The sequence below is a fragment of the Dipodomys merriami genome, unplaced genomic scaffold (genome assembly GCF_024711535.1).
Source record: "Dipodomys merriami isolate MVZ:Mamm:240054 unplaced genomic scaffold, mDipMer1.0.p SCAF_4, whole genome shotgun sequence".
Classification (NCBI taxonomy): Eukaryota; Metazoa; Chordata; class Mammalia; order Rodentia; family Heteromyidae; genus Dipodomys; species Dipodomys merriami.
Window position 1 is genome coordinate 56,465,915 of NW_027205603.1, and position 25,953 is coordinate 56,491,867.

Sequence of the window (25,953 nt, forward strand, 5' to 3'; positions counted from 1 at the left end):
ATCTTTTTCAATCTTGTTTACGTGCTTTATTTCACATTTGTATAGTTCTCTTACAATATAAGAAACATCCTCAAAATCTCGGTAGCTTGCAAAGTAAACACCTGTTTCTCATGAACATTAAATGTTAGTTGCTACAGCCCTTCCCCTTCTGCTAGGTCTCACTTAGCTCTCTGAGCTCTGCCTAGCTCTGCTTTTCTGACATCTCATTGACCTGACCTGACATCTCTGTGACCTGATCAGGTCACAGGACCCAGCCAGAGATACCAAGTGAAGGATGTGGGCTCCTCTCCAGGGAGTCTCACCCTGGCTGGAAGATAGTGCCTTTTAATCAAAACGAATGCAATAAATTAGTCCTAAAAATGTAAGTTTATTTTCATGTGGTTTGAGTACTTAATATGCTGGATCATAATATATCTGCTCTTAATGAAATGTATTTTCTTTGACAGACGTCACCAATCCTTTGCAGATCATGTACAGTGTGTCACAGGGACATCGCCCAGACACAGAGGGAGCAAGCTTACCATATGACATCCCACACCGGGCACTCATGGTCTCTCTAATCAAAAGTGGATGGGCACAGAACCCAGATGAAAGACCCTCTTTCTTAAGTGAGTCTAGAATTATAACCTGCACCTTTTGCACAACAGAAATAGCTAAGATGCTGTGAAGAAAATTCTCCTTGAAAATTTTTGCCAGTTAGTTGACTTGCTCAAAATTGTAGAAATTTTTTTTGCCCTTGCTATTCATTGCCTGTTGAGAAGACCTGAGAATCACGGACAGCAAGGGGAGACCACAGCACAGGAGGAAGAGCTGAGCTCACTTATTAACACCTAGCCTGTGCCTTAAACTTTCCAGAATGAGCACTGGGCACAGAGAAGTACAACAAAGACAATGTAAACTCATCATCTTGTTGAGAAAGCAGAAGAAAACAAAATGCAGATTGTGAGAAAATAAACATGATAACACTAGGAAAGGGAGCGACTAAAGATCATTTGTAGGAGCAAATACTTGAACTCAGATCTGAAGATTAATAAAGAGTCCATCATTAAAACCTGGCTCAACCACAGTAAGAGTTCTGAGCCTAGAAGATAGGAAGAATTTACAAAGGGTAAAGAGAAGTCTGCATAGTTGGCTTGTAGTGTCTTGTAGTGTGAGCAATGAAGGTGATAATAGGAGATAAGATTAAACAGGTTTTGAGGAAGGGGCTGTTTAAAATCATTACAAATTAGTTTTCTTTCAAATTCAACAGAAAGCCATTGAAGTTTTTTTTAGGGAAGTGACATGATCTAATTTAAGTTTAGGTAAAACTTGCTCTCATTTCTGTGAGAAATCTAACTAGAAGAAGGTAAGATGAGAAACAAAGGCCAGCTAGGAAACTCTTTCAACAATAGTCTGATTCTACTGATAATTCTGTGGATAGAAAAGTTTGTACAGAATTAAGATCATGGGCTGGGAAGGTGGCTCAGTGGTAGTGTGCTTGCCTTGCATGCATGAGGCCCTGGGTTCGATTCCTCAGCACCACATAAGCAGAAAAAGCCAGAAGGGGTTCTGTGGCTCAAGTGGTAGAGCACTAGACTTGAGTTGAAGAGCTGAGGGGCAGTGCCCGGGCCCAGAGTTCAGGTCCCACAACAGACCAAAAAAAAAAGAGGTGAGCACAGAATTAAGATCATATCTCTAAAGCAGAATGGATCAGACACATCTAAATATGAATAGGAGAAAATCATTATGGCCTTGTTTTATGCAGAGGTCTTAGATTTGGTCATTGCACTTATAAAAGTTGAGAACTTTAGCATTTTATAATGTACTACTAAGCATAAGAAAACACACACAGACATGGAGAATATATTTTCATATCTTATGTCTGCTTAAGGCCATGGGTCTAGAAACGAAGAACTCTGGCCAACTCAATAACAGTGCAAAGGGCAAAGTTTTAAAATGGTAGATTTTAATCAAATGGTTAAAAAGTATTAGAAAATGCAAATTGTAACAATGAGGTGGTACTACCTCATGTCCACTAAAATAGCTGTGCTCAAAAAAGCAGAAAATACCAGTGTGTTAACTATGACATGAAGACCTCACTCATTGCTGATAGGAATGTGCAGCCAATTTGGAAAATAGTTTGTCAGTTTCATAAAAATGGAAAATGAGCTTACCATACAACCTTCTCAAAAGCCAGGGCAATATAATACCTTAGCTTTAAAAAGGAAAAGAAAAAAAGGCTACTCAAGAGGATCCCAGATGGAAAGAAGCCCAGGCAAAATGACAGCAATATTCTGTTGCCACAGAAAAAGCCAGGCATGGTGGTTTACACCTATAACTCTATCTACACAGCAGGCACAGAGTATGAAGCTAGCCATGAGGAAAAAAAGACAAGACCCATTTTAAAAAAAACAACAAAAGCCTTTTTTAAAAGGGCTAGGATATGTTTGATGTATTAAATAGTATCTGTCTAGCAAGTACAAGGGCCTAAGTTTAAATCCTGGTACCACCACACACATATAGAATTTTTTTATTATCATTGATAACACATAAAAATATAATCTTAGTGGAGACATGAAACCAAAGAGATATTTCTAAATATAATTGTCAAGTATTTAAAAACTAATTAGAAAGTAGACAAATACGTATAGTTTACTGAAGACTTTTACTCATTTCTTAATTGTGTGGTTAATTATGTTCTTAATTGCGCTGTGCTATTATTGAGTTGTCTGAGTTTTTTTTTTGGGGGGGGTGGGGGAGTCCAGTCATGGGGCCTGAGCTCTGGGCCTGGGCACTGTCCCTCAGCTCTTCAGCTCAAGTCTAGTGCTTTACCACTAGAGCAACAGCGCCACTTTCGGCTTATTTCTTTTTGCTTATGTGGTGCTAAGGAATAGAACCCAGGGCCTAAGGCATGCAAGGCAAGCGCTCTACCACTGAGCCACCTTCCCAGGCCCTTGTCTGAGTTTTTTATGCACAGATAACTTAAGTGGATACATGACATGCAAATGTATTTGCTCATCTCTTAACTTTTCATTTCTCTCTTTTTTAGTAGGATTATAAGTTGAACCCAAAGCCTCTCACGTGGTAGAAAAGTGTTCTACCACTGAGTTTCATCCCCAGATCATTTTTTTCTTAGAAGTGTCTTTCTAAAATGCAAATTTTTTAAATTTTTTGAACTCGAGTTAGTGTTGTTATATAAATCCTGTTTTTTATATCACCCTTAGTGAAGGATATGAAGCTTTTTTCTTTTTTAGTATTTAAAGTATATTATCCTGTTGAAGTTAATTTTTATGTTTGATGTGAAATAAGACTGAATTACATGTTTCTGTGTCATTCCCCAACTTAGTGCCAGTTGGTTAAAAAGATTACCATTCCTCACTGAATTAGTATAGCCCTTTTGTTAAAAATCACTTGACCATAATTTTTTAAGAGCATATTTTTGGACTTTTTCTTTAGTGAAAATTCTCAGACAACTGAATCTCATCATCAATTTAGTGAAAGATTGAGTTGAGACTTTCTAAGTTATGTGTTAACATTTCAATATAATGGTTAAAAGCAAATCTGAACTTAACACTGCTTGATTTTTTTCTTGCTTATTTAGAATGTTTAATAGAACTTGAACCAGTGCTGAGAACGTTCGAAGAGATAACTTTTCTTGAAGCTGTTATTGAGCTAAAGAGAACAAAGGTAAATTTCCAGTGGAAATGTTAGAAACTAGAACTTTCAACTATTTACTCAGGAAGCTTTTAATTGAGTTTAGTTTACCTGTGCACTTACTGCATAATTTTCACAGACATAGGCTATAGCTTTGAGGTGGAAAGGTTTACCAGAAGCTTTGCTTTGCTTTCTCTTTTTAAATTGTTTTTTGTGTTGAATTTTTTAAATTTAATTTTATTGTCAAGGTGATGTACAGAGAGATTGCAGTTATATAAGTAAGGGAGTGAGTACATTTCTTGTCAGACTTGTTAGCCTCTCTCTCATTTTTCTCCCACTTTCCTTTCCCCCTGGATCACTCTATCCCCCCAAGTTACACAGTTCATTCTAACATAGTCTTGTGAGTATCACTGTTGCATTGGTTTGCTTTCTTACCAGAGGGTTTTCCCTTGCCATACAGATGGCTACTTTCAGATTTAACCTTTCCAGAGCCCTTGAGATTCAGGTATAACTTCAGCCTGTCTAATGAAAGCCACCGATATATGGTGCATGTCATGCGCTAACATCACCAAAAGCGGATGTGTATGCATTTTAAGCCTACACTGACCTCTTTCTAAATGTGTTATTGTTATTAGAAGGGTGATGAACAGAGGGGATTACAGTTATATAAGTCACGTAATGAGCACATTTCTTTTTGGACAGTGTTAGCTCTTCCTTCATGCACTCTTGGTTAAGTTCTAACACCTACATAAGGGATGTTTGAGTGCTTGTTCTCTTTCTGTTGAATGGACTTGGGTTTTTCTGAGCTATATTGCCAAGTTAAGATGAGAATTTATCATGGAAGTCAAAAATTATATTTATTTTTTATTAGGTATTTTGTTCCAGTTTTTCTTGTTTTTGTTTGTTTTTAAAAAGTACTTATGTCGCATGGACAACAGTAGCAATAGAAGCTAACATGAATTTCCTAAGACAACTGTCTATTCAGTCTGGCTCTTCTGGATGAAAACAATTAAAGGGACCTGTTATTGCTTTTAAAGGCCAGGTGCTATTCATTCACACCTGTAATCCTAGGTACTCAGGAGGCTGAGATCTGAGGATCACAGTTCAAAGCCAGCCTGGATAGTAAGTCTGTGAGACTCTTATCTTCCCTTAACCACCAAAAGTTGAGCCAGAAATTGAGCTATTGCTCAAATATTAGAGTACTAGTCTTGAGCAAAAAAAAAAACTCAAGGATAACACCCATGCCTTGAGTTCTAGCCTCAGGAACCTTACAATTCTTTAAAAACAAAAAATTATGGTGAAATAAGGATACAGGTTGACCCATTGTAACAATGAGATATACAAGACACTGTGTTGAAACTATGTTGAAAACAAACTTTACAGCTTCAGAGCAGGGCCAGGTAGGGAGAAGTTGGGGAGGTGTGGAGGGAAGGGATGGTAGGGGAAAAACAAAGGAGGGGGTAACAATGCTTGATAAGAAGTGTACTAATTACATTACTCATGTAAGTGTAACCCTTTTTTACAGTATCTTTACAATAAAAAATATATTAAAAATATTTTATTGTCTTTAATTACTTGCACAAGGGAGTTGCCATGCACCAAAGCAGTTTATGAATACAGTGCTTCTTTATCCAGCCTTCCAACCACCCTTTAATTCACTTTTCCTAATTTTGTAAGGTATGGATTGCATCTTTTTCCATTTAACAAAGCAATTTGTGTGTACAATGCATCTTTTTTCATGCATTTTATTGTTATTATAAAGGTGATGTATAGCAGGGGTTACAGTTACAAAAGTCAGAGTATATTTCTTTTTTAATAATGTCTCCCCTTCCCTCACTCTCTCCCAATTTTTCCTTCCCATCCCCCCCCACAAGTTTTAAAGTTCATTTTCAACATAGTATCTAGTGAATACCACTGTGGCATTTGTTTACCCTTTGTTTCACCATTTCTGTGCTTCCTGTATCCTCCCAAAGAGAGGTAAAAGAACAAATCTGACAAAAAGAAAATAAAACAAAATAGCCACAAAGGAAAAAAAAACTCTTGTTTCCATTTTTTGGAGTTCATTTAAAAAAAATACTATTTTATATGATCAGATTCACATAGCTATTGCACCTTTGTATTCCTCTCCTAAAAATATCCTCACTGTGTGTGAATGCCTAGAGAACTGTATAATTTTTCATGTCCCAGAGTTTGTTTCTTTTTTTTCTGGTCATGGGGCCTGAACTCTGGGACTGGGCACTGTCTCTCAGCTCTTCTGCTCAAGGCTAGTGCTCTACACGTAAGCCACAATGCCACAATGGTGCTGAGGAATCGAACCCAGGCTTCATGCATGCAAGGCAAGCACTCTACCACTGTGCCATCTTCCCAGTCCCATGTCCCAGTGTATTTTTTTTAGCCATCAATTGTATGAACTTGTTGACTTATAGGCACATTCTAACTACCACAAATGAGGGAAGCCATGTGACTTTTATTTCTGTTGGGTCTGGCTTACCTTCTCTGTTTTTCCATTTCCTTATAAATAGTACAATATCATTCTTTCTGATAGATGAGTAGAATCCCATTGTGTGTAACACTACATTTTCTTGATCCATTTGTCCATTAAGAAAGATCTGGGCTAATTCTATGTCTTGGCTATGGTGAATAGTACTGCAATGAACATGGTTGTGCTGGTAGCTTTAGTGGAGCCTTGTTTTCCATACTTCCAGAATGGTTGAACAAGTTTATATTCCCACCAACAGTGTAATAGAGTTCTCCTTTGGCCACGCCCACACCAGCATTTGTTATTGTTAGTTTTCTTGATATTGGCCATTCTAACTTGGGTGCAGTGGAATCTTGATGTTGTTTTGATTATTTCCCTTATGACCAGAGAATACAATGCATCTTGATGTGTACATACCCTTTCAACATTTTTACTCCCACTTCAACCTACTCCTTCCCTTATTTTTCTTAATTTTATGATATATACAATGAATTTTTAACCGTATTATTCCCCATCCTCCTCTTCATTCTTCTACTCCTCTCCCCTTGGCCCCACCCCACCTCTTGCAAGTACCCATTTCCCAGTATTTACTTTGTTGTGCTGTGATTTACGCTTTCTAAAGCAAGCACTATTCTTGAGGTCAGACATATCATTATGTAGCACTCAATTGCTTTCATTAAACTGCACATAGTATGTGATAAAAACACCAGTTAATCAAACATTTTGGTTATGAACAGTCACATCCTACAATGTCTTTGTTACTGGGTGATTAGATACTTCTTTAGCCCTTTGTTTGTTTGTTTTTCTTTTTGGTTCCTGGCAGAACCTTCAGTTTAATGGGAAGTGTCATAAAGGAATCAACCACTTAGTCAAACTGAAAATTTGTGGTTATTTTGATAGCATTTCACTGAGTCCCTGAGCTTGGTTTCTGAATAGGGGTAGTTATTTCCAAAGATACCACATTCCACTTAGTAGATACAAACTCCTGAAAGTATTTCCTTTTACCTTATCTTTCTAGTTCCCTTTATCTCCTCACAACTTTCTCTTTAATTCTCTTCTCTTTCAAAGCAAGATGAATGAGTCTATTGTCTTGATAAAGAGAAAGAACCATACTCCCTCCTCTTTTGTCTCAAAACAACTTTTAGTTGGTATTTTTAAGTAGAGCATTATTTTCATACCATTTAATGTATTCTCTCATGTTCTTATGCTATATTTTGGTTTTCCTTAAATTGTTGTGTTGTGGTTTTTCTATTTAAACATTTTAAATCATTGTATCAATTCTTTTTAAATTCTTCTGTCATATTCTTTCTAGGGAACAATAGCATCTGATTCTTTTGGTGAGATGATTTAGAATACAGAGGTTAATCTCTTACATAACATTTCACCTAGCTAGCTAATGGTGTGGCCCACAGTAGAATACAAATTTATAAGTTGGATGTGGTGATATGTGCCTGTAGTCCCAGCAACTCTGATGCAGAGGCAAGAGAATCATGATTTTGAGACCAGCCTAGAGAGTATAGGTAGCATAGTGAAAACTTGCCTCAAAAAAATAGTAAACATGGGACCTATGTTTCTTTGGGCCTGGCTTACTTCACTTAACATAATTTTTCCAAGTCTTTCCATTTCCTAACAATGAGATGTATAGGATACTATGTTGAAAAATGAACTTTACAATTTAGGCAGGGGGATAGGAGGAAGTGTAGTTGTGGAGGTGGGAAGGAAGGGATGATAGGGGAAACAAAGGAGGAAGCAACAATGCTTGATAAGAAATGTACTCATTACCTTGCTCATGTAACTGTAACCCCTCTGTACAGTATTTTCACAAGAAATAACATTTTAAAAAATAGTAAACATTTTCATATAGAAATTTCTAGAAAAAAATGCTATTTAGAGTGACTTGCTTTGTTGCATCATCTATGGGGTTTTTTTTGTTTGGTTGGTTGGTTTTGGTTTTTTATGTTGGTCGTGGGGCTTGAATTCTGGGCTTGGGCACTGTCCCTCAGTTCTTCAGCTCAAGGAGAGCACTCTACCACTTGAGCCACAGCGCCACTTCAGGTTTTCTAGCGGTTTATTGGAGATAAGAGTCTCACGGACTTTCCTGCCTGGGCTGGCTTTGAGCTGTGATCCTCAGATCTCAGCCTCCTGAGTAGCTAGGATTACAGGTGTGTGCCACCGGCGCCCAACCATCTATGGTTTTTATAGTTCTTTCCACTAGCCCTATATCTTGTATTTTTGTAGGTAAATACTTCCGGTGTCTTGAAGAGTAAAAACTGCACAATTATGTTCTTTAATATTCTGTTTTATTTCTTTCTAATTCATAATTTCATAATAGATAATTTGAATTACACATGCTAGTTATGAACAGCAATGGTTCATGCAAAGACACTGTTTAGAAGAAATGTTGCAGCAGAGCACAGAGAAGCCTCATGTAGAGGCATACCCAAGAGCAACTTTTAAAAAGACACAGAAAACAATGCATTTACAAATGTTTGTTGAGCTATTGTTTTCTCCATATTTGGCTAGATGCATCATATGTTCAGGTGAATTTTTTTTCCGTCATAGCAGATAGCTATAACTGGATGCAGAAGTTAGCCATTTTTAAAGTTCTGAAAAGCCACATTACACTGGTGTGGAGAATGAAGCCAGCTTAGAGTTCCTTTTTAGTGTGTGTACGTGTATATGATCCTGTAATCCTCTTCACCGTCCAATTTCCACTCCTTTTCCATTTCTCCCTCCTAGTCTAGACTGTTCCCTTTTGACATTCATATTCTGTTATCATTACTATCATCATCATCATCATCATCATCATCATCATCATAATTACTATCATCATCATTCTGGGTTTATACTCCACAAATGAAAGTATGATATTTGTTTTGTTTTAGTTTGATTTTTCTTTCTCTATCTGCATGATAATCTCCAGATCCATCCATTTTGGTGCAGATGACATAATTTCACTTTTCTGTATGGCTGAGTGTCAGTACACACTGTATTTTACTTATCCATTCATCAATAGGTCTGATTCCACAGTTTGGCTCTTGTGAACAAAGCTGGAATGCAAATATCTTTTTTGTATATTGACTTACAGTCCTTGAGATAGATATGTGCCCAAGAGTCGTATGATAAAATCATAAGAAAGGGGGCTGGGAAGGTGGCTCAGTGGTAGAGCGCTTGCCTTGCAATGCATGAGGCCCTGGGTTTGATTCCCCAGCACCACATAAGCAAAAAGAAAAAAGCCGGAAGTGGCGCTGTGGCTCAAGTGGTAGAGTGCTAGCCTTGAGCTGAAGAGCTGAGGGACAGCACCCAGGCCCAGAATTCAGGTCCCACAACCGGACCCCCCAAAAAAAAATCATAAGAAAGGTCAATTTTTATGTTTTTTTGAGGAAATTGCATACCGATTTCTATAGTGGTTTCACCAATTTATATCACAGCAACAGTGTATTAAGTAGAATTCTTTACCTAATTGTTGCGTGTTTTTATAGTGATTGCCATTGTGACTCAAGTGAGGTAGAATTTTAGTGTGGTTTTGATTTACATTTCTTTTATGGCTAATGATATTGAACATACACTCACACACACACACACACACACACACACACACACACACACACACACACACACATACACACACATTTGCAATCATGGACATTGGGCTCAGGGCCTAGGCTTTTTCACTCAAGGCTAGTGCTCTGTCACTTCAAGCTACACTGCCACTTCCAGTTTCTGGGGAGTGAATTGGAGATAAGAGTCTCACCAACTTTCCTGCACAGTCTGGCTTTGAACCATGATCTTTAGGTCTCAGACCTCTGAGAGGCTAAGATGACAGGTATGAGCCACCAGCGCCCAGCCATTCATTTATTAATTAGCCATTTATATTTCTTTTTCTGAGAACTACCCAGTTAATTTGGCCATTTGATAATTGGATTATTCATTTACTGTTTAATTTTTGAGTTCTCTGTATATTCTGGATATTAATCCTTTATCCATTGAATAACTGATGATGAAGATTTTCTACCATTCTGTGCATTGTTTCTTCATTCTAGTGATTGTTTCTTTTGTTGTACAAGGGTAATTTAATGTCATGCATCTCTGTTTGTCCATTCTTGCTCTTATTTGCTGAGCTACTAGAGTCCTATTTAAAAAATACAGAATTTTGTTGTTGGTGGTGGTGGTCATGGGGCCTGAACTCTGGGCCTGGGCGCTGTCCCTCAGCTCTTCAGCTCAAGGCTAGTGCTCTACCACTTGAGCCACAGCACCACTTCTGGCTTTTTCTGCTTATGTGGTGCTAAGGAATCAAACCCAGGGTCTCATACATGCAAGGCAAGCACTCTATCACTGAGCCACCTTTCCAGCCCAGAAACTTTCATTATATCAATCTTTAGAACAATTCTGCATATAAGCATATGTCAATGATGCGGTGCTAAGACTGAGATCTATAATTCACTTATGGCAACCCATTAATGTGCAGTTGGATTCAAAATCTGTTTCTCTAAGACATTCCCCTATTCTGCCTTTAAGTTGGGTATTTTTAATTGGTTTAGATTTTGTTTCCATTAATTTAGTACATAAAATACAAGTAATTACAGTTTACTTTGATAATTTTTGAATCATTTCAGCTAAATTGAACATTTTTGCTCATTCCAGTTACAGAGTGCTTCAAGTTCATGTGATAAGAAAATGGAGCTGTCTCTGAACATACCTATAAATAATGGTCCACAGGAGGTAAAAAAATATGCATATATATGTGTGTGTTTGTGCGTATATATTTAAACCTGAAATGTGAGAAGAATATGAAATATCATTTAGTCTAACTCCTTTCTTTTTTTGTTTTTTGTCGGTCCTGGGGCTTGAACTCTGGGCCTGGGCACTGTCCCTGCACTCTTCAGCTCAAAGCGAGCACTCTACTGCTTGAGCCACAGTGCCACTTCCACTTTCTAGTGGTTTATTGGAGATAAGAGTCTCACGGACCTTCCTGCCTGGGCTGGCTTTGAACCATAATCCTCAGAGCTCAGCCTCCTGAGCAGCTGGGATTACAGGTGTGAGCCATCAGCGCCTGGCTCTAACTCCTTTCTTAAATGATAAATTAAAGCCCAGGGAGCTTTCAGAATGTTTTTAGTACCTGTGACAATGTCTAATGTGAAATGCAGACATTCTGATTCCCATTTTAATATTTATTCCATCAGATCACCCCTTGCTTCTTTGGCATTGATTTCTGCCTTTGTTATTGTTTTATACAATGAATAATGTATGTAGCAAGTTACTGATTATAACCACAACTGTATGTATGCCACCTTGTCCTTATTTCTTATAGAAGCCAATAAAAGAAAAAAAAGCATTTTTTATTGCTCACCAAGAACTATTTCTGCAGTAGCATCCATTCAGACATATTTCATAAGCCATATTTTTCAGAGTAGACTTGTTTATAGATACAGAAAAGTAATAATTCCTTCAAAAGAAGCCTAAAATTTACTACTTGGCTTTCTACTTACTGCATTATCTGATTTGATCTACATTGTCTAATTTGGTCCCAGAGCCCATGCATACCCAGTACAAAGCTAGGAACCTAAGAACCAGATAACTAAGATGCTTATTGAAGATCAGTCGTGGCAAAACTGGGAGTAGATTCAAGTTCCCTACTACTTTCTCCAGGCTTTCCCTTCTCTTTAGGTTGAAAGAACCCAAGAATAGGCACTTACTCTAAAGCAATAAATAGAGTCCAGATTGCAAATTTCCCATCCACTATTATTGCCCCTGGACAAAGCCTATGGAATCCTGTAGGCTATATTGAAAAAAACAACAACATTATTTCTAATATATATGTAATGCCCTATCTCCCCCATTTGAGTTAGTAAGGAAATGAAGTATGTATTAGTTGGTGATTTTATTTGATTTTTCTTTAAGTCTCTGATTTTGTAGTAGTTCTGTCTTCATTTGTATTAACCCCAAAGCAAGGAACTATTTAAAAACTGAAGCTATATCAAAGTTAAGAGTTGTTATTAACCTTTAAGAATAAAGCTTCCCTGACTGCTTTGCTGTGTCCTTGTTCACTAGGAATCGTGTGGGTCCTCTGCAGTCCACCAAGGTAGTGGCTCTCCTAGAACCTCGAGGCCCCTGGCTGCTACACAAGACAAAAACTTCTTATCTGGTACTTTAATTTTCCAGTCAGTTTTGACGTATAAGCTTTATGTTTTCTTTTACGATCATATTCTTGGCAACCAGTGATGGTTTGTATGGAACATATATTTCATTTACATTCATAACCTTTTTTTAAAGTGTCAAGATGTGCTTAGGTAAAAATAGCAGTGGCATGTTCACTAATGCTCAGCACACTTAAGAACTGAAGGCATTACACTGGACACAATAGAAGGGAGAAATGAAAAGTGGTCATATTTTAGGAGAGAGATCTAGTGGTTCAGAAAAAGGGTTTTAGTGTTTGAAATGTACTATTGACAGTCTTACTGAGGGGGAAGTCTGCGTTAATCTGGGTAACACAGCTGCTTGGTGGCAACCCTGAGACATGGCTGAGGCCAGGTCTTTACATAAGTATTGTTCATCTCATTCTCCTACATGAGATTGTCATCATGAAGACCTTTTTCCTGGCTCGAATCTGGACCTCTAATTATGAGCGATAGACACTGCAGGCTAAAGGAGCAACACAGAGGTCCACAAGCTAGAAAGCAGTGAGTAGTTTGGTTTAGCTGATGGAGAAGATAAAGGAAATAAAATCAGGAGAGTCATACTATAAAGAATTCTGACAGGGCTCAACTTGGTGGCTCATACCTATATTCTCAACTGCCCAGAAGGTAGAGATAAGGTACTTTAAAACAAGCTGATGCAAAAAGTAAGAGAAACCAAACAAGCCAGGCATTGTGGTTCATGCCTGTCATCCCCACCCCTCATGCACACATGGGAGGTAAATAGGTGGGAGTATCACAAACACTGAACTGACTGAGACAATAATCTGGAGGTCCTGTCTAACTAAAGCAAAAAAAAAAAAAAGGGGGGGGGTTCAAGTCATAGAGTGCTTGTACAAGGCCTTAAATACTGAAGAAAACAAAAAGAGGAAAAGGGGATTCTAACAGTCAGCTAGTTGGTTTTTTGTGGGAGTTTTGGGGGTTTGTTTGGGGATTTTTTTTGGGGGGGTTCTGGTCATGGGGCCTAAACTCTGGGTCTGGGAGCTGTCCCTCAGCTCTTCAGCTCAAGGCTAGCGCTCTACCACTTGAGCCACAGCTCCACTTCCGGCTTTTTTTTTCTGCTTATGTGGTGCTGCAGAATCAAACCCAGGGCCTCATGCATGCAAGGCAAGTGCTCTACCACTGAGCCTCCTTCCCAGCCCTGTTTGGGGATTTTTGTTTTGTTGTTTTTTGCCAGTCCTGGAGCTTGAACTCTGTACCTGGGCACTGTCCCTGAGCTCCTTTTGCTCAAGGTTAGCACTCTACCACTTGACCCACAGCACCACTTCCAGCTTTTTCTGTGATTAACTGGAGATAAGAGTTTCACAGACTGTCCTACCCAAGCTGGCTTTGAACTGTGATCCTCAGATCTCAGCCTCCTGAGTAGCTAGGATTATAGGTGTGAGCCACTGCTGCCTGGCTAACTAGTTGTTTTTTAACTTGAGTAAGGAATTACTTAAATTTTGAACAATGATGTAATATAAGATTTTGCTTATATATTCCTGCCTGAAATATGTAAGATATTATGAATGGAAAAGGAGACCTGGGGAGGGGAGACTGTGTACAAATCCAGGTAACTGGTCCAGTGCAAAAGCATGAGGGTTATGAGAGATATTACAGAGGACTGGGTAAATTGAGAGGACTTTATAATTTTTCACTTGAAGGAATTAAGCAAGAAAAGATCAAGCTGAGTAAGTTCTTGAGACTGGTCACTGGGAGCACACTGGTACCATTAACAAAACTAAGAGTTGAGAGATAGAGGGACAAATGGTGAACAACTCAGTAGACACTGTGTTGAAAATGAACTGTATAACTTGTGGGTGTGGATGGGAGGGAAAACTGGGAGGGAGGAAGGGAGGGAAGAGGTGACATTGTCAAAAAAAGAAATGTACTCATTACCTGAGTTATGTAACTGTAATCCCTCTGTACAATAACAGTTAAAAATGGGGGAAAAAAGAATTGAAACAGATTTCACAGCTAAGCAAATGATTAAGATCCTGCCCCTCTTTTCTTGTTTTGCTTTGTTTTGTTTTTATTTGGGGCACTAGCCCTACCCATAAGAGAGATGTCCAGTGGGCCATTGAGAAAGTAATATAATACTCAATGATGACAAAAATGTGATTATATTCAAAGGTAGAGATGAATAATTCAGGCCCTGAGATTGAATAGAGGGAAAAGTGAAGACACATGTCATACAAGATCAAACACACTTAAAAGACTGTGACATATACAGAACACCTTTCAAGTGCAGAAGGAGGAAGATGACAAATAAATGTAGGGTTATGGGAAGTGAAATTCTATGATTTATATTTATAGGACAGCCAAGTTCAGACTTGAACATAGTAAAGAACGTTCAGTATGTACCCTTATTTGTCCTAAAAAGCATTCATTTGCAGAATTAAGTTTCTGAAGCAGTTTTGACAGCAGTGTAAAACTGAAGACCTTGGAGTCTTCCTGCTCTATGACCCAAATGTTGACGTTTTTGCTGACAGGAATATGTAGGGAATATTCCACTGCTAACCAGGACATTTTGTTTGGAAGGGGAAGCTGAGGACTGTTCTACCGTGAAGCTACATCACTGCACAGTGCATCGCAGCTGGGACAGCACCGTTACTGCCTCTCAGAGGGCAACATTCTGTGATCACAAGACCATGCCATGCCCTTCAGCAATAATAAACCCTCTCCTGTCTGTGGGAAGTTCAGGTAAATACTTTGTATATACAATATGCTGTAAATGGTACATTGGCCTCACATTTTCAAGGCTAGTAGAGTCACCATGAAATCGGATTTCTTTACTTGTAGTTTCTTGATATGGTAAACCTATCTCCTTAAGTTGGAAAGCACTGTCAGGCCCAGTGCTGATGAATAATTAAATAGTCACAGATAGTATCCCAAGAACCAGTCAGCAAAAGAAAAGAGATAAACCTATTTTTAACAAATACACTGATAGCTTCTACATTTGAAGCAAACAAACAAACCCCAAAGCAAAAACAAAAAAAGCAGTGTTTGCCCCATGTATACATACAGTATATAGAAAGGGAATACTGGAAAGTAAAGGAGACAATGACCCAAACCTCTGAATGTTTCTTGAAAACTAAGGGCATTCTCAAAAGTACTGTTCATATTGTCGTCTTAATAGAACTAATTGTTAGACTATTACTTTTTTTTTTTTTTGTCAGTCATGGGGCTTGAACTCTGGGCCTGGGTGCTATCTACACATTCTACCACTTGAGCCACAGCGCCACTTCCAGTTTTCTGAGTGGTTTATTGGAGATAAGAGTCTCATGGACTTTCCTGCCCTAGCTGGCTTTGAACCATGATCCTCAGATCTCAGCCTCCTGAGTAGTTAGGATTACAGGCATGAATCACTGGTACCCTGCTTAGACTATTACTTTTTCATTCAGCTTTTGCAGTCAAGGCTGGTGGTTTACCACTTGAACCACATTTCTACACTTGCAACTGGAGTCTCTGGGATTTGTTTGCTTGGGTTAGTTTTGAACTTTGATCCTCAGATCTGTTTCCTGAGTAACTAGGGTTATAAGCATAAGCCACTGGAGCCCAGCTTTCAGGTTATCTTCTTTTCCATTATTGTGTGTCTCCCTCACCTTTCTAATTGTTCATCATTGCTCTACCACAGAGCGCCTACAGCCTGGTATAGCCCAGCAGTGGATCTTGAGCAAACGGGAAGATATTGTGAGCCAAATGACAGAAGCCTGCCTTAACCAATCACTGGATGCCTTACTAGCCAGGGACTTGATCATGAAGGAGGACTATGAACTGATTAGTACCAAACCTACAAGGACATCAAAAGTCAGACAATTACTGGATACTACTGACATCCAAGGAGAAGAAGTTGCCAAAGTTATAGTTCAAAAGTTGAAAGACAACAAACAAATGGGTCTTCAGCCTTACCCAGAAGTACTTGTGGTTTCTAGGTCACCATCTTTAAACTTCCTTCAAAATAAAAGCATATAACTGAGTCTTTTTTGAAGAAGAAACTTTATAGATGGTTATTTATGTCTGTTACCTTCAAAATGTTTTTACAAAAGAATGTGAGTATTAGAAGATTTTCTGAAGTTTTGGGGGAGTTGAGAGCAAAGAATCTTCTCCCCTAATATTGCAATATTTTGTTAAATAATGTAAGTAAAAAGTTTGCATTTTGATATATTCTTCAAATTTTCTTGTGTCTTTCATTAACTGAGCCTGTTTTTAGTGTAATAATTACATTTTTCTTGTAGGTAACATTGTCTCGAGACATCATGTTTCTGATGGAATGCATTTTCACTCTGTTTTTCTATAGGTTATTTATTAATTGTCTAAATCAATTGAATTTTATGAAGTGTTTACTCTTATTTGCAAGTCAGGGCCAGTAGGCATTCCTAGCCTACAATTTTCTCTAAAGGATTACTACTTTTTAAACTCCATTATCTAGATTGAATTTCTAACTTTTATTTATAAACTCTTTACAAGGTTGTTTCAAGGAACACGAAGGATATATAAAGAAAAATTAAAATTAACAATGGTTGTCATTCCATTTTTAACTTCAGCCATCTCTTTTCTCTCACCAACAACCAAGCTAACCAAAGACACCAGGGCTTTGAGGATTTTTCTATGCCATTGTTCCTGATCATATCCGAAGTACATGCTGACTTGATTTGAGAGGTTTTGGAGTGAGTTTAGGTTTTGCTGTTATTGTGGTTTGGTTTAGGTTTAGATTGTTTCCTTATAGGGCTGAAGATTAAATCAAGGGCTTTGTGCAGTTTAGGAAAGTGCTCTGTCACTGAGCTCCATCCGCAGCATAGGTTTTCTCTTTAATTTTTCTGTATTCTTAGAGCCATTATCTTTTAACCCATCACACTTTTTCCACTGGCTGGCTTTTCACCCATCTTCCTCAATCCTGCCTCCTTAGTACTGAAATTCCAGGGGTGAGCCTCCATGCCCAGACCTAACTCATTATTTTTCATTCCTACACAATATCCAGGCTAATTTTAATTTTCTCAATTGGTTCATGCCAGTTTTACCCCAAATTGTTGTCATTGTTGTTAATGGGTTATATCACTAAATAAATCTATAAGGATTTTCTCCTGAAAGCTGTTTAGCTGTTTAGGGGAGGGAGAGTGAGATGTGTATGCTAAACTTCTAAGTATAAACTTCCAAGAAGCACCGGATTCATAACCTGAGGAAAAAAAAAAGAGAGAAAGAAATCAAGAAGAAAAGCTGGGCACAGAGGCTTGAATCTGTAACCGCAGCTACTCAGGAAGCAAATATTCAAGGCAGTTTAGGAGTTCAGCAAGAAGTTAGCAAGATCCCAATCTCAACCATGTGTGTCATGTAACACACACCACCTGGGATCCCAACTCTATAGAAAGCATGAGTAAGAGGACCAGCCCCAGGCAAGAAACACAAGACCCTCTCAGAAAAATAAGGGAAGAAAGGACTGATGTATGGCTCAAATGAATAGTAAGAACAAGGCCCTGAATTGAAACTCCAGTGCTATAGTACCTCTAACTGTGCCTCTGAGAAATGCAGAAATTGATAGAGATGATACAGCCATTATGTTCAACAGATGTATGCGAACATGGAACAGGGTTACTTGAGAGGGTAGGTGGGGTTGGAGAGTTGGAGGAGAACCATGGAAGGAGTCACATTGGTCAAGCAAGATGCATTTTACTCATAAACTGATGTGTTGAATTGAAATGCCTTTATGCAGCTATTTAAAAATAATAAACATTATTTTTAATTAGAAAAAAACTAAAAGAATAAGTTATTATCTACTAAAGAAAGTGTAAATGTAAAACTTTAGGTGGGTACCTGAAGCTCACACCTTTAATTCTGTATCCTTGGAAAGCTGAGATCAAAAGATTTGAGTTCCATGCCATCCCAGGGGGAAAAAAGTACTCAAGAAAGAAGCCAAGGAAGTGGCGCTGTGACTCAAGTGGAGTGCTAGCCTTGAGCTGAAGAGCTGAGGAACAGCGCCCAAGCCTAGAGTTCAAGCCTCACAACCAACAACAACAAAACAAGACAAGTACTCCACTAAAGAAGCTGAGCATGGTGGCATGTTCCTGTCACCCCAGCTATATCAGAAAGCCTAAAGTAGAAAGATCATATTCTCAGTGCATGTCTGGGCAGGAAGTAAAACCATACCAAAAATAACCAGCATTTGGCTCAAGTGGTAAAGGAAGCCCTGTGTTGAAACACCAGAATGGAATAAATGAATAAATAAGTTAATGGGCTTTTTAAAGCAAAAATAAAGGAGGTTGAGTCATGGCTCTGGGTAGATGGATCTGCAGTGAGTTGCCATCATTCTAGAATTGTTTCCATCTCAGTGGATGGTTTTCATGATGACCCTAGTTCCTGATATGGCACATTGTGTTCTATATGACCACTTATAGAACTGTCTGGTATGGAGTACATAGTTCAGTGGAAGGAAAGCTGGCAAAGGAGAAAAGATACTTTTAACTTAGGCTTCCCAAAATGTGTACAAGTACAGTAGCAATAACAAATCAAGTTGGACACAGACTCAGCACTAAGTAGCCCTTATTTAGTAAGCAAGATTTTTATTTAGTTTTTCCCCTAAATCATCTAAGGAAAGGAGATTATCTTCACTTCATGCTGTCATCTGTGTGTGCATGTGTGTTTATGTATGTAGATGTGTGTGCACATGCTGGTCCTGAGGCTTGGTTTTTACACCCAGGCTGGCATACTATCACCTGAGCCACACCTCTACTCTGGCTTTTTGCTGGTAATTGGTGGTTTCTTTCTAAAGAATTTGCTCCTCTAAATAACTCTTACCTCTGGCCCTGCTATTCCAATGCCTTATCTTGTTTTGACTAATATTTGTTAATGTCTAATATTTTAATCCCAGCAACTTCTTTCTTGTATGAGATTCTGTTAACCCCATTTGTCTGACAGCATGAGATAACAATGTTCAGTTTATTGCCCCTAAGATGCCTAAAAGAGGGTGGGAACCCCAAGAGGGTGGCCTCTGCTGCCTCTGCCCTTGTACAGCAGGTAGTTGCCCTTCCTGCCCAGAGGACTTAGGAAGCTTGCCAGCTAATCCTGGTCAAAGATGAAGTTAGTCTGAGAAGTGTCATCCCCAGCACCATTCCAGGCACAAATGCTACATGTGCCCTATAAAAGGAAGGACTTCCCCACACAACTAAGCTCTCATCTGTCCAATGAGCCCATCCGTGCAAAGGCTATGAACAAAATGTGGCCCAATTGTTCTTGCCCAGAGGGTCTCTGAGTTAGACACGAATTGCCTGCGAGTTTAGAGAGGCAATCTGCTCAATAATTATGATGCTTGCTCTTCATTAGCAGAAATGGATGAAGTCATTCCCAGTCCTGCCCAACCAAGATGGCGTAGAGTCTACACAAGAGTCAGATCTTGCTACTGTAGGGAATAAAAGAGGGACTGGGAAGAAATGACAGGAATAGAGTGACAGGATTGGGGTGAAGAGACCTGGAATGACAGCATTTGGAGTGGGGAAGAGCCCCAGCCTCACTTTTTCAGGCTTAGGCTTGTGCTGGGTGGAAATGACAGAAAGGCAGGACCACTAGCCCTGCCATATACAGATGGGAAGATTGGAGGCAGGTGACAAGACCCTGCACCTCCCCCTGAATTATGGGTGCAGCCTGCTGCATGTGGGCTAGGGCTGTGTAGAAATCAGTCTTCTGGAATACTAGTACCAGAATTGTTGGCTTAGGGTCTTTATTCAGCTCCTTGAGTTCTGCCAACAACTCTATTATTCCTTTTTCTGTAGTTTATTCAGAGTGCCTGTTTTGTTTGTCCAATATTTTCCACCTTCTTGATGAGTTGTGGGTTTGTTTTATGACAGGAGTCTAAGGCTTTGACCAGTCTTTCATATAGATTCTCAAGATTATCGACAAATTCAGAACATGGGCAATTTTCTGTCTTGATTAGATGTGTTCTCAAGGTGTTTCAGGCTCTTGACTTTGGCTATGTTTTTTTGGGTGTTGTCAGCATCAGGGTCATTAACTGATGCTATGTGATTTTCAACATTGTGAGGGGAGGGACACTGGAAAGGGAAAGGACACTTATCGGTTTCTTCCTTGCTCTCTGGGTGCTAATGCAGCTTTACATTCAATGTATAATTCTCCATCAAAGAATTACAGTGACCTGGTAGACCTAAGAGGCTGCTCTCCAGCCAGTGCTCTAGACCTCCTGTGCTACTGACCTGCCCTCCTTGTCCTAGAGAGCCTGTGTCCCAGGAATAAGGAGGTAGGTGAGGAACTGGCAGTGAGGACTAGTATATCACTTTACAGTCCTTCCCGGTCACTTCACAGCTCTGTCCCATGCTTTCTCATTTTGAAAATCACTTGCAGGGTATTTCCCATCTCCAGGCAGTACTTTTCATGCAGTTTCCCCATTTCCACTTCTTCCAGGGTCCCTGACCCTGGTAGCCAGCCCCCTAATATCCTCCTGGTCTTTTTATTTTTTTCCCCAGAGCTGAGAACTGAACTCAGGGCCTCACGCTTGCCAGGCAAATGTTCCTGCGCCAAGCTAACTCCCCAACCCTGTCTCCTAGGTCACTGTTAATTGCTGAGTTCCCATTGATCCTTTCTGCCCTCCATTCTTCAAAACAATGTCCTAACCTCGAGATCCCTGCCTGCCTGTATGTCTTCACTGCTTTCCCTTTCCAGCCACCTCCTGCTCACACTTTTTCTTCTCTTCATCTCTAATTGTATTCATTTGGGACTCCTCCTTTCTTTTGGTTAGGTTGGCTAACTTATTTATCTTTTCAAAGAACCAAGGTGTTCTTTCATTGATTCTTTGTATTGTTCTTTTTGTGTTTGTCTCCACTTTGTTAACTTCTGCCCTGATCTTTATTTCTTTCCTTCAGCTTACTAACTTTTATTTTAGATTTTTTTAAGTAGATAAGCCAATAAAATCAATATTCTTTATTCTAGCCATAACAATTAGGTGTTTCTTGACCACACTAGATGTTTACAATCCTGGATTAGTCAACACTGTCCTCTCTACTTCTACAAAATGATATTAACTTGTACATATGAGAACATGTCATATTAGTCTTTCTGTACCTAACAGCTCTTTTAGCATAATCTTTTCTGGTTTACATCAAGCTTACCACAGATAACAGAATTTCATTCTTATGGCTGAATAACATTCCTCTGTGTGTGTGTGTGTGTGTGTGTGTGTGTGCGCGCGCACCACATTTTCTGCCCATGCAGTGGCTGTTGAACACTCTCAGTATTCCTATATCTCATCTATTATGAGTAGTATCATGATAGAAGATCAGGAATCTCTCTTATTAAGACTATGCATTGCTTTTCTCCTTATTTTCTTCTACTAGTTTCAGAACTTCAAGACTTACATTTAATTCTTTGATGCAATTTTTCTTGTATCAACTAAAATGATTTTTTGTCTATTAACGTGATCATGATGAAGTATATTTACTTTTGAATTTTGGTTCTGTTCCCAGGATTACCTTCAGTAGCTAATATACCCTCCGTATATTATCTTTTTATGTATTGATGAACTTGATTTGTTAAGTGTTTGAGAACTTTGTCATCTGTGTTCATGAGGAATACTTACTTTTTCGTTCTTTGAAATATTTGAACCTGATCCTGAGTTTATTTATTTAAAGCACAAATATTTTATGTGAACTTATTTGGGAGAAAAAAGACATCACTGAATATGATAAAATTTTGTATATCATCAGTTTCTGTGTGTAAATATGTTAAATATATTCCAAACATTGACAATTTAGAATGTGAAAAAATTTTTAGCTTGTCATCGGTGGGTCATACCTATAATCCTAGCAACGTGGGAGTCTGGGATCTAAGGAACAAGATTTGAAGCAAGCATGGACAGAAAAGTCTGTGAAACTCCTACCTCCAATTAATCACCAAAAAGCTGGAAGTAGAGCTGTGGCTCAAGTGGTAGAGCACTAGCGTTGAGCACAAAAGCTCAGGGCCAGTGCCCAGACCCTGAGTTGAGTTGAAGCCTTATGTTCCCCCCCAACCCTACACACACACACACACACACACACACACACACACACACACACACTCACACACACACACAGCGAGAGAGAAATTAGTGTTCTTCAACAAATTGTTTGTGGAGGTTGAAATATCTCTAAACTGCTTTATCCCTTTGAGAATAACATTGTACTTACTCAAGTGAAACAGGACTTTAGACCCCAGGCTTGTACTCCAGGTGTCCCACAGGTCAGGACTGGCCACTCAGCCTATGTGACCACCTATGTGAAGGGCAGAGAAAGGAAGATTATTACATGACAGCCACAGAAGAAAGCACTTGAGTCTCTTCAGTACATCTTCACTCATCTTCCAGGGTACTGTCATTTGCCTTGGATTAAATAGGAAGAATTTGGGTCAGAGGATATGTAAAGACTGAATAACTAAAACAATCTCAACCCACAGGTGTTTTCTGAGATGGTAAGAAATGGTATCAGTGGTAGTCAGACAATCCATTGTCTCAGTCATGTTCCTTCCTGGGTCCCAGTAGGGCTACAAAGTGACTGTGGGAGGCTCAGAACAAAGGACATAGATAAAAATGTAGGTGTCTGAGGTACATAGCCTTCATCTTGCTCCTGATTTACTCATGGACTCTAGTAAGAAATCAATGTTTTCCAACCAAAAACAGTTTAAGCACTTCTTTAGAAAGCCCAGTAAATTTACATCATAAATGGATCAAGAAAATGTGGTATATATACACAATGGAATTCTATGCCTCCATCAGAAAGAATGACATTTCCCCATTTGTTAGGAAATGGAAAGGTTTGGAAAAAATTATATTAAGTGAAGTAAGCCAGGCCCAAAGAAGCATAGGTCCCATGGTTTCCCTTATTTGCAATATCTAGTATAGGTATGAGTCAAGCGGAAAAGGTCAGATAATGTGAAGTTAGGAAAATGAACCCTTAAATATGTATTTTAATGTTTTCGTTTCTTTCATGCATTGAACAACTATCCAATTTGCTTATTAGAAAATGTGCAAATAATTGTTTCTAACGCATTTATAAGATTATTTCTTTGTTGCTTTGTATGTCCCTCCCCCACAATGTAACCCCCGCTTTCACTATATTTGATGTCAGTATAACATGTGGAGGAGATGGGGACAAACAAGTCGTTTAAGGATTCAGGTGGACCTGTTGCAACAGTGAGAAGTACAAAATGTCATGTCAAAACCAACTTTACAATGTCGGAGTGGGGGGGGGGGCGGGGGTATAATTGGGTGGGGGGAGGGGGGAGGCAGGGAAGGGAGGTGAAGGGTAAACAAGGGAGGAGGCTGAAATGCTTGGTAAGAAATGTATGCATTATCCTGCCCATGTAATTGTAGCCCCTCTGTACAGTATGTTCTCAAATAAAATAAAATTAAATTTAAAAAAAAATTTACATCATAATAAAATTTAGATTAAATTCCTCAGTCTAGATGCATTTATATTTCCAACCTCTAAGAAACAAAAAAAGAGAATCTGTGGAGAGGCAAGGCATCTTTACTTTTAAAATGTATTTTTAAGATCGGTCTATGATTGTTTTTGTTTTCCAGTCAACTGTTTTCTAGAAAGTTAAGCCTTAAAAGAGGAAATACATTGTTTTCCCAATGTTTTAGAACATTTGTCTGCCATGAGACTCTATCTCCAATTAACCAGCAAAATATCTGGACTGAAAGTATGGTTCAAGTGGTAGAGTACCAGCCATAACCAAAAAAGCTGAGTGGAGCACCAGGCCCTGAGTTCAAGCATTAATACTGATAAGACAGAGGAGCAGGGCGGGGAAGGAGGGGGGAACAGGGGGAGACTCATTACATGTTAATACATATTTGTGAAAAACAACCAAATTTTTCCAAATGAAAAAAGATTGGTGAACACAGCATTGTTTCATATTTTAGCAGATCTCTTTGGAGAAGTAGAAAATAAAGTTGTGTTGTCATATGTAGAAAAAATCACATCATATAACTCATGGGAAATACCGTTGTTCAACTGTGAAAGGATGAGCATGAGAAATACACTAACATAATTGCTATGAAAATAAGTTTGACCTCATGAACTCCTTAAAAAGTCACATGGAGTCTCTGGGTGATACTTTTGGAAACTCTAGCTTAAAACACCAAAGAAACCAAAAAAAATATTTCAAATATATTGTGCTATCATCAAACTACCCTCTAGACTGATAAGTGAGAAGCCCCACAACTATTAACTGAATCAAGACCAGTATTTTTTCTCCTCAATCTGGTGGGTAGGCAGAGGTACTTCTTTTCCTTCTAAGGATAATCCTTTCTCTTCTTTCTGTTGCAATGCTTCTCACTTTACTTCAACCACAGGTTCCTTAGAAACACACAACCTCCTCCCAAAGGAGCTGGAAGTATGTGAGACTTCCCCATCATCATTATCATCATCATTTCTCTTTCCATCTCTCTCTCTTTCCTTCATTTCCATTGCAGCCAGATTTCTTTTCTCCCTTTTCCCTTGCCTCTCCTTTCTAAAATATAAATGTAGAAATGTTAAATAACACTTATATGCAATATACAAAGTGAAATGAATCTTTACCAAAACAATCACGCTTCATAGCAGTTTGGTGGTTAGGTTTGCAAATTTTGTTTTTCCATAAAATATTTACACATGCAACTTGGTAACTTGCTACTTTGACATTCATGTGTTGGAACATATAAATTACACTTTAATTTTAAACCATTATATGTTATTTCATTATATAGATGTACCAATGTGCAAACTTTTTTCTTATTGATAGATACTTTAATTATTTTTGTTAATAGATGATAGGTATATAGATGGATATGCTTTTGTACATTTTTTTAAATTTTATTTTATTTGAGAACATACTGTATAGAGGGGCTACAATTACATGGGCAGGATAATGCATACATTTCTTACCAAGCATTGCAGCCTCCTCCTTTGTTTACCCTTCACCTCCCTTCCTAGCCTCCCCCCTCCCCCCACCCAATTATACCCCCCTCCCCCCCACACCGACATTGTAAAGTTGGTTTTGACATGACATTTTGTACCTCTCATTGTTGCAACAGGTCCACCTGAATCCTTAAACAACTTGTTTGTCCCCATCTCCTCCACATGTTATACTGACATCAAATATAGTGAAAGCGGGGGTTACATTGTGGGGGAGGGACATACAAAGCAACAAAGAAATAATCTTATAAATGCGTTAGAAACACATGCATGAAAGAAACGAAAACATTAAAATACATATTTAAGGGTTCATTTTCCTAACATCACATTATCTGACCTTTTCCACTTGACTCATACCTATACTAGATATTGCAAATAAGGGAAACTATGGGACCTATGCTTCTTTGGGCCTGGCTTACTTCACTTAATATAATTTTTTCCAAACCTTTCCATTTCCTAACAAATGGGGAAATGTCATTCTTTCTGATGGAGGCATAGAATTCCATTGTGTATATATACCACATTTTCTTGATCCATTCATCTAGTGAGGGGCATCTGGGTTGGTTCCATATCTTAGCTATGGTAAATAATGCTGCAATAAACATAGTTGTGCTGGTAGCCTTAGTGTGGTCTTGTTTGTAAACATTTGGGTAAATGCCCAAAAGTGGGATTGCTGGATCATAGGGGAGATCTATGTGAAGTCTTTTGAGGAACCTCCATACTGCTTTCCAAAGTGGTT

The 25,953-nt window shown here is 38.7% G+C and overlaps 1 protein-coding gene across 2 annotated transcripts in view; it reads left to right on the forward strand.

Moving 5' to 3' along the window:
• Ripk2 (receptor interacting serine/threonine kinase 2) overlaps nucleotides 1-16,450 on the forward strand; it is a 33,042-nt gene extending 16,592 nt beyond the window's left edge. For both annotated transcript variants that reach the window (XM_069991022.1, XM_069991023.1), the window contains exons 6-11: nucleotides 447-608; nucleotides 3,581-3,666; nucleotides 10,757-10,834; nucleotides 12,164-12,257; nucleotides 14,827-14,988; nucleotides 15,923-16,450. In XM_069991022.1, coding sequence (XP_069847123.1) covers nucleotides 447-608; nucleotides 3,581-3,666; nucleotides 10,757-10,834; nucleotides 12,164-12,257; nucleotides 14,827-14,988; nucleotides 15,923-16,260 — 920 coding nt within the window. In that variant the 3' untranslated portion in view covers nucleotides 16,261-16,450. The remainder of the gene's footprint in view (nucleotides 1-446; nucleotides 609-3,580; nucleotides 3,667-10,756; nucleotides 10,835-12,163; nucleotides 12,258-14,826; nucleotides 14,989-15,922) is intronic.
• The last annotated feature ends 9,503 nt before the right edge of the window (nucleotides 16,451-25,953 follow it).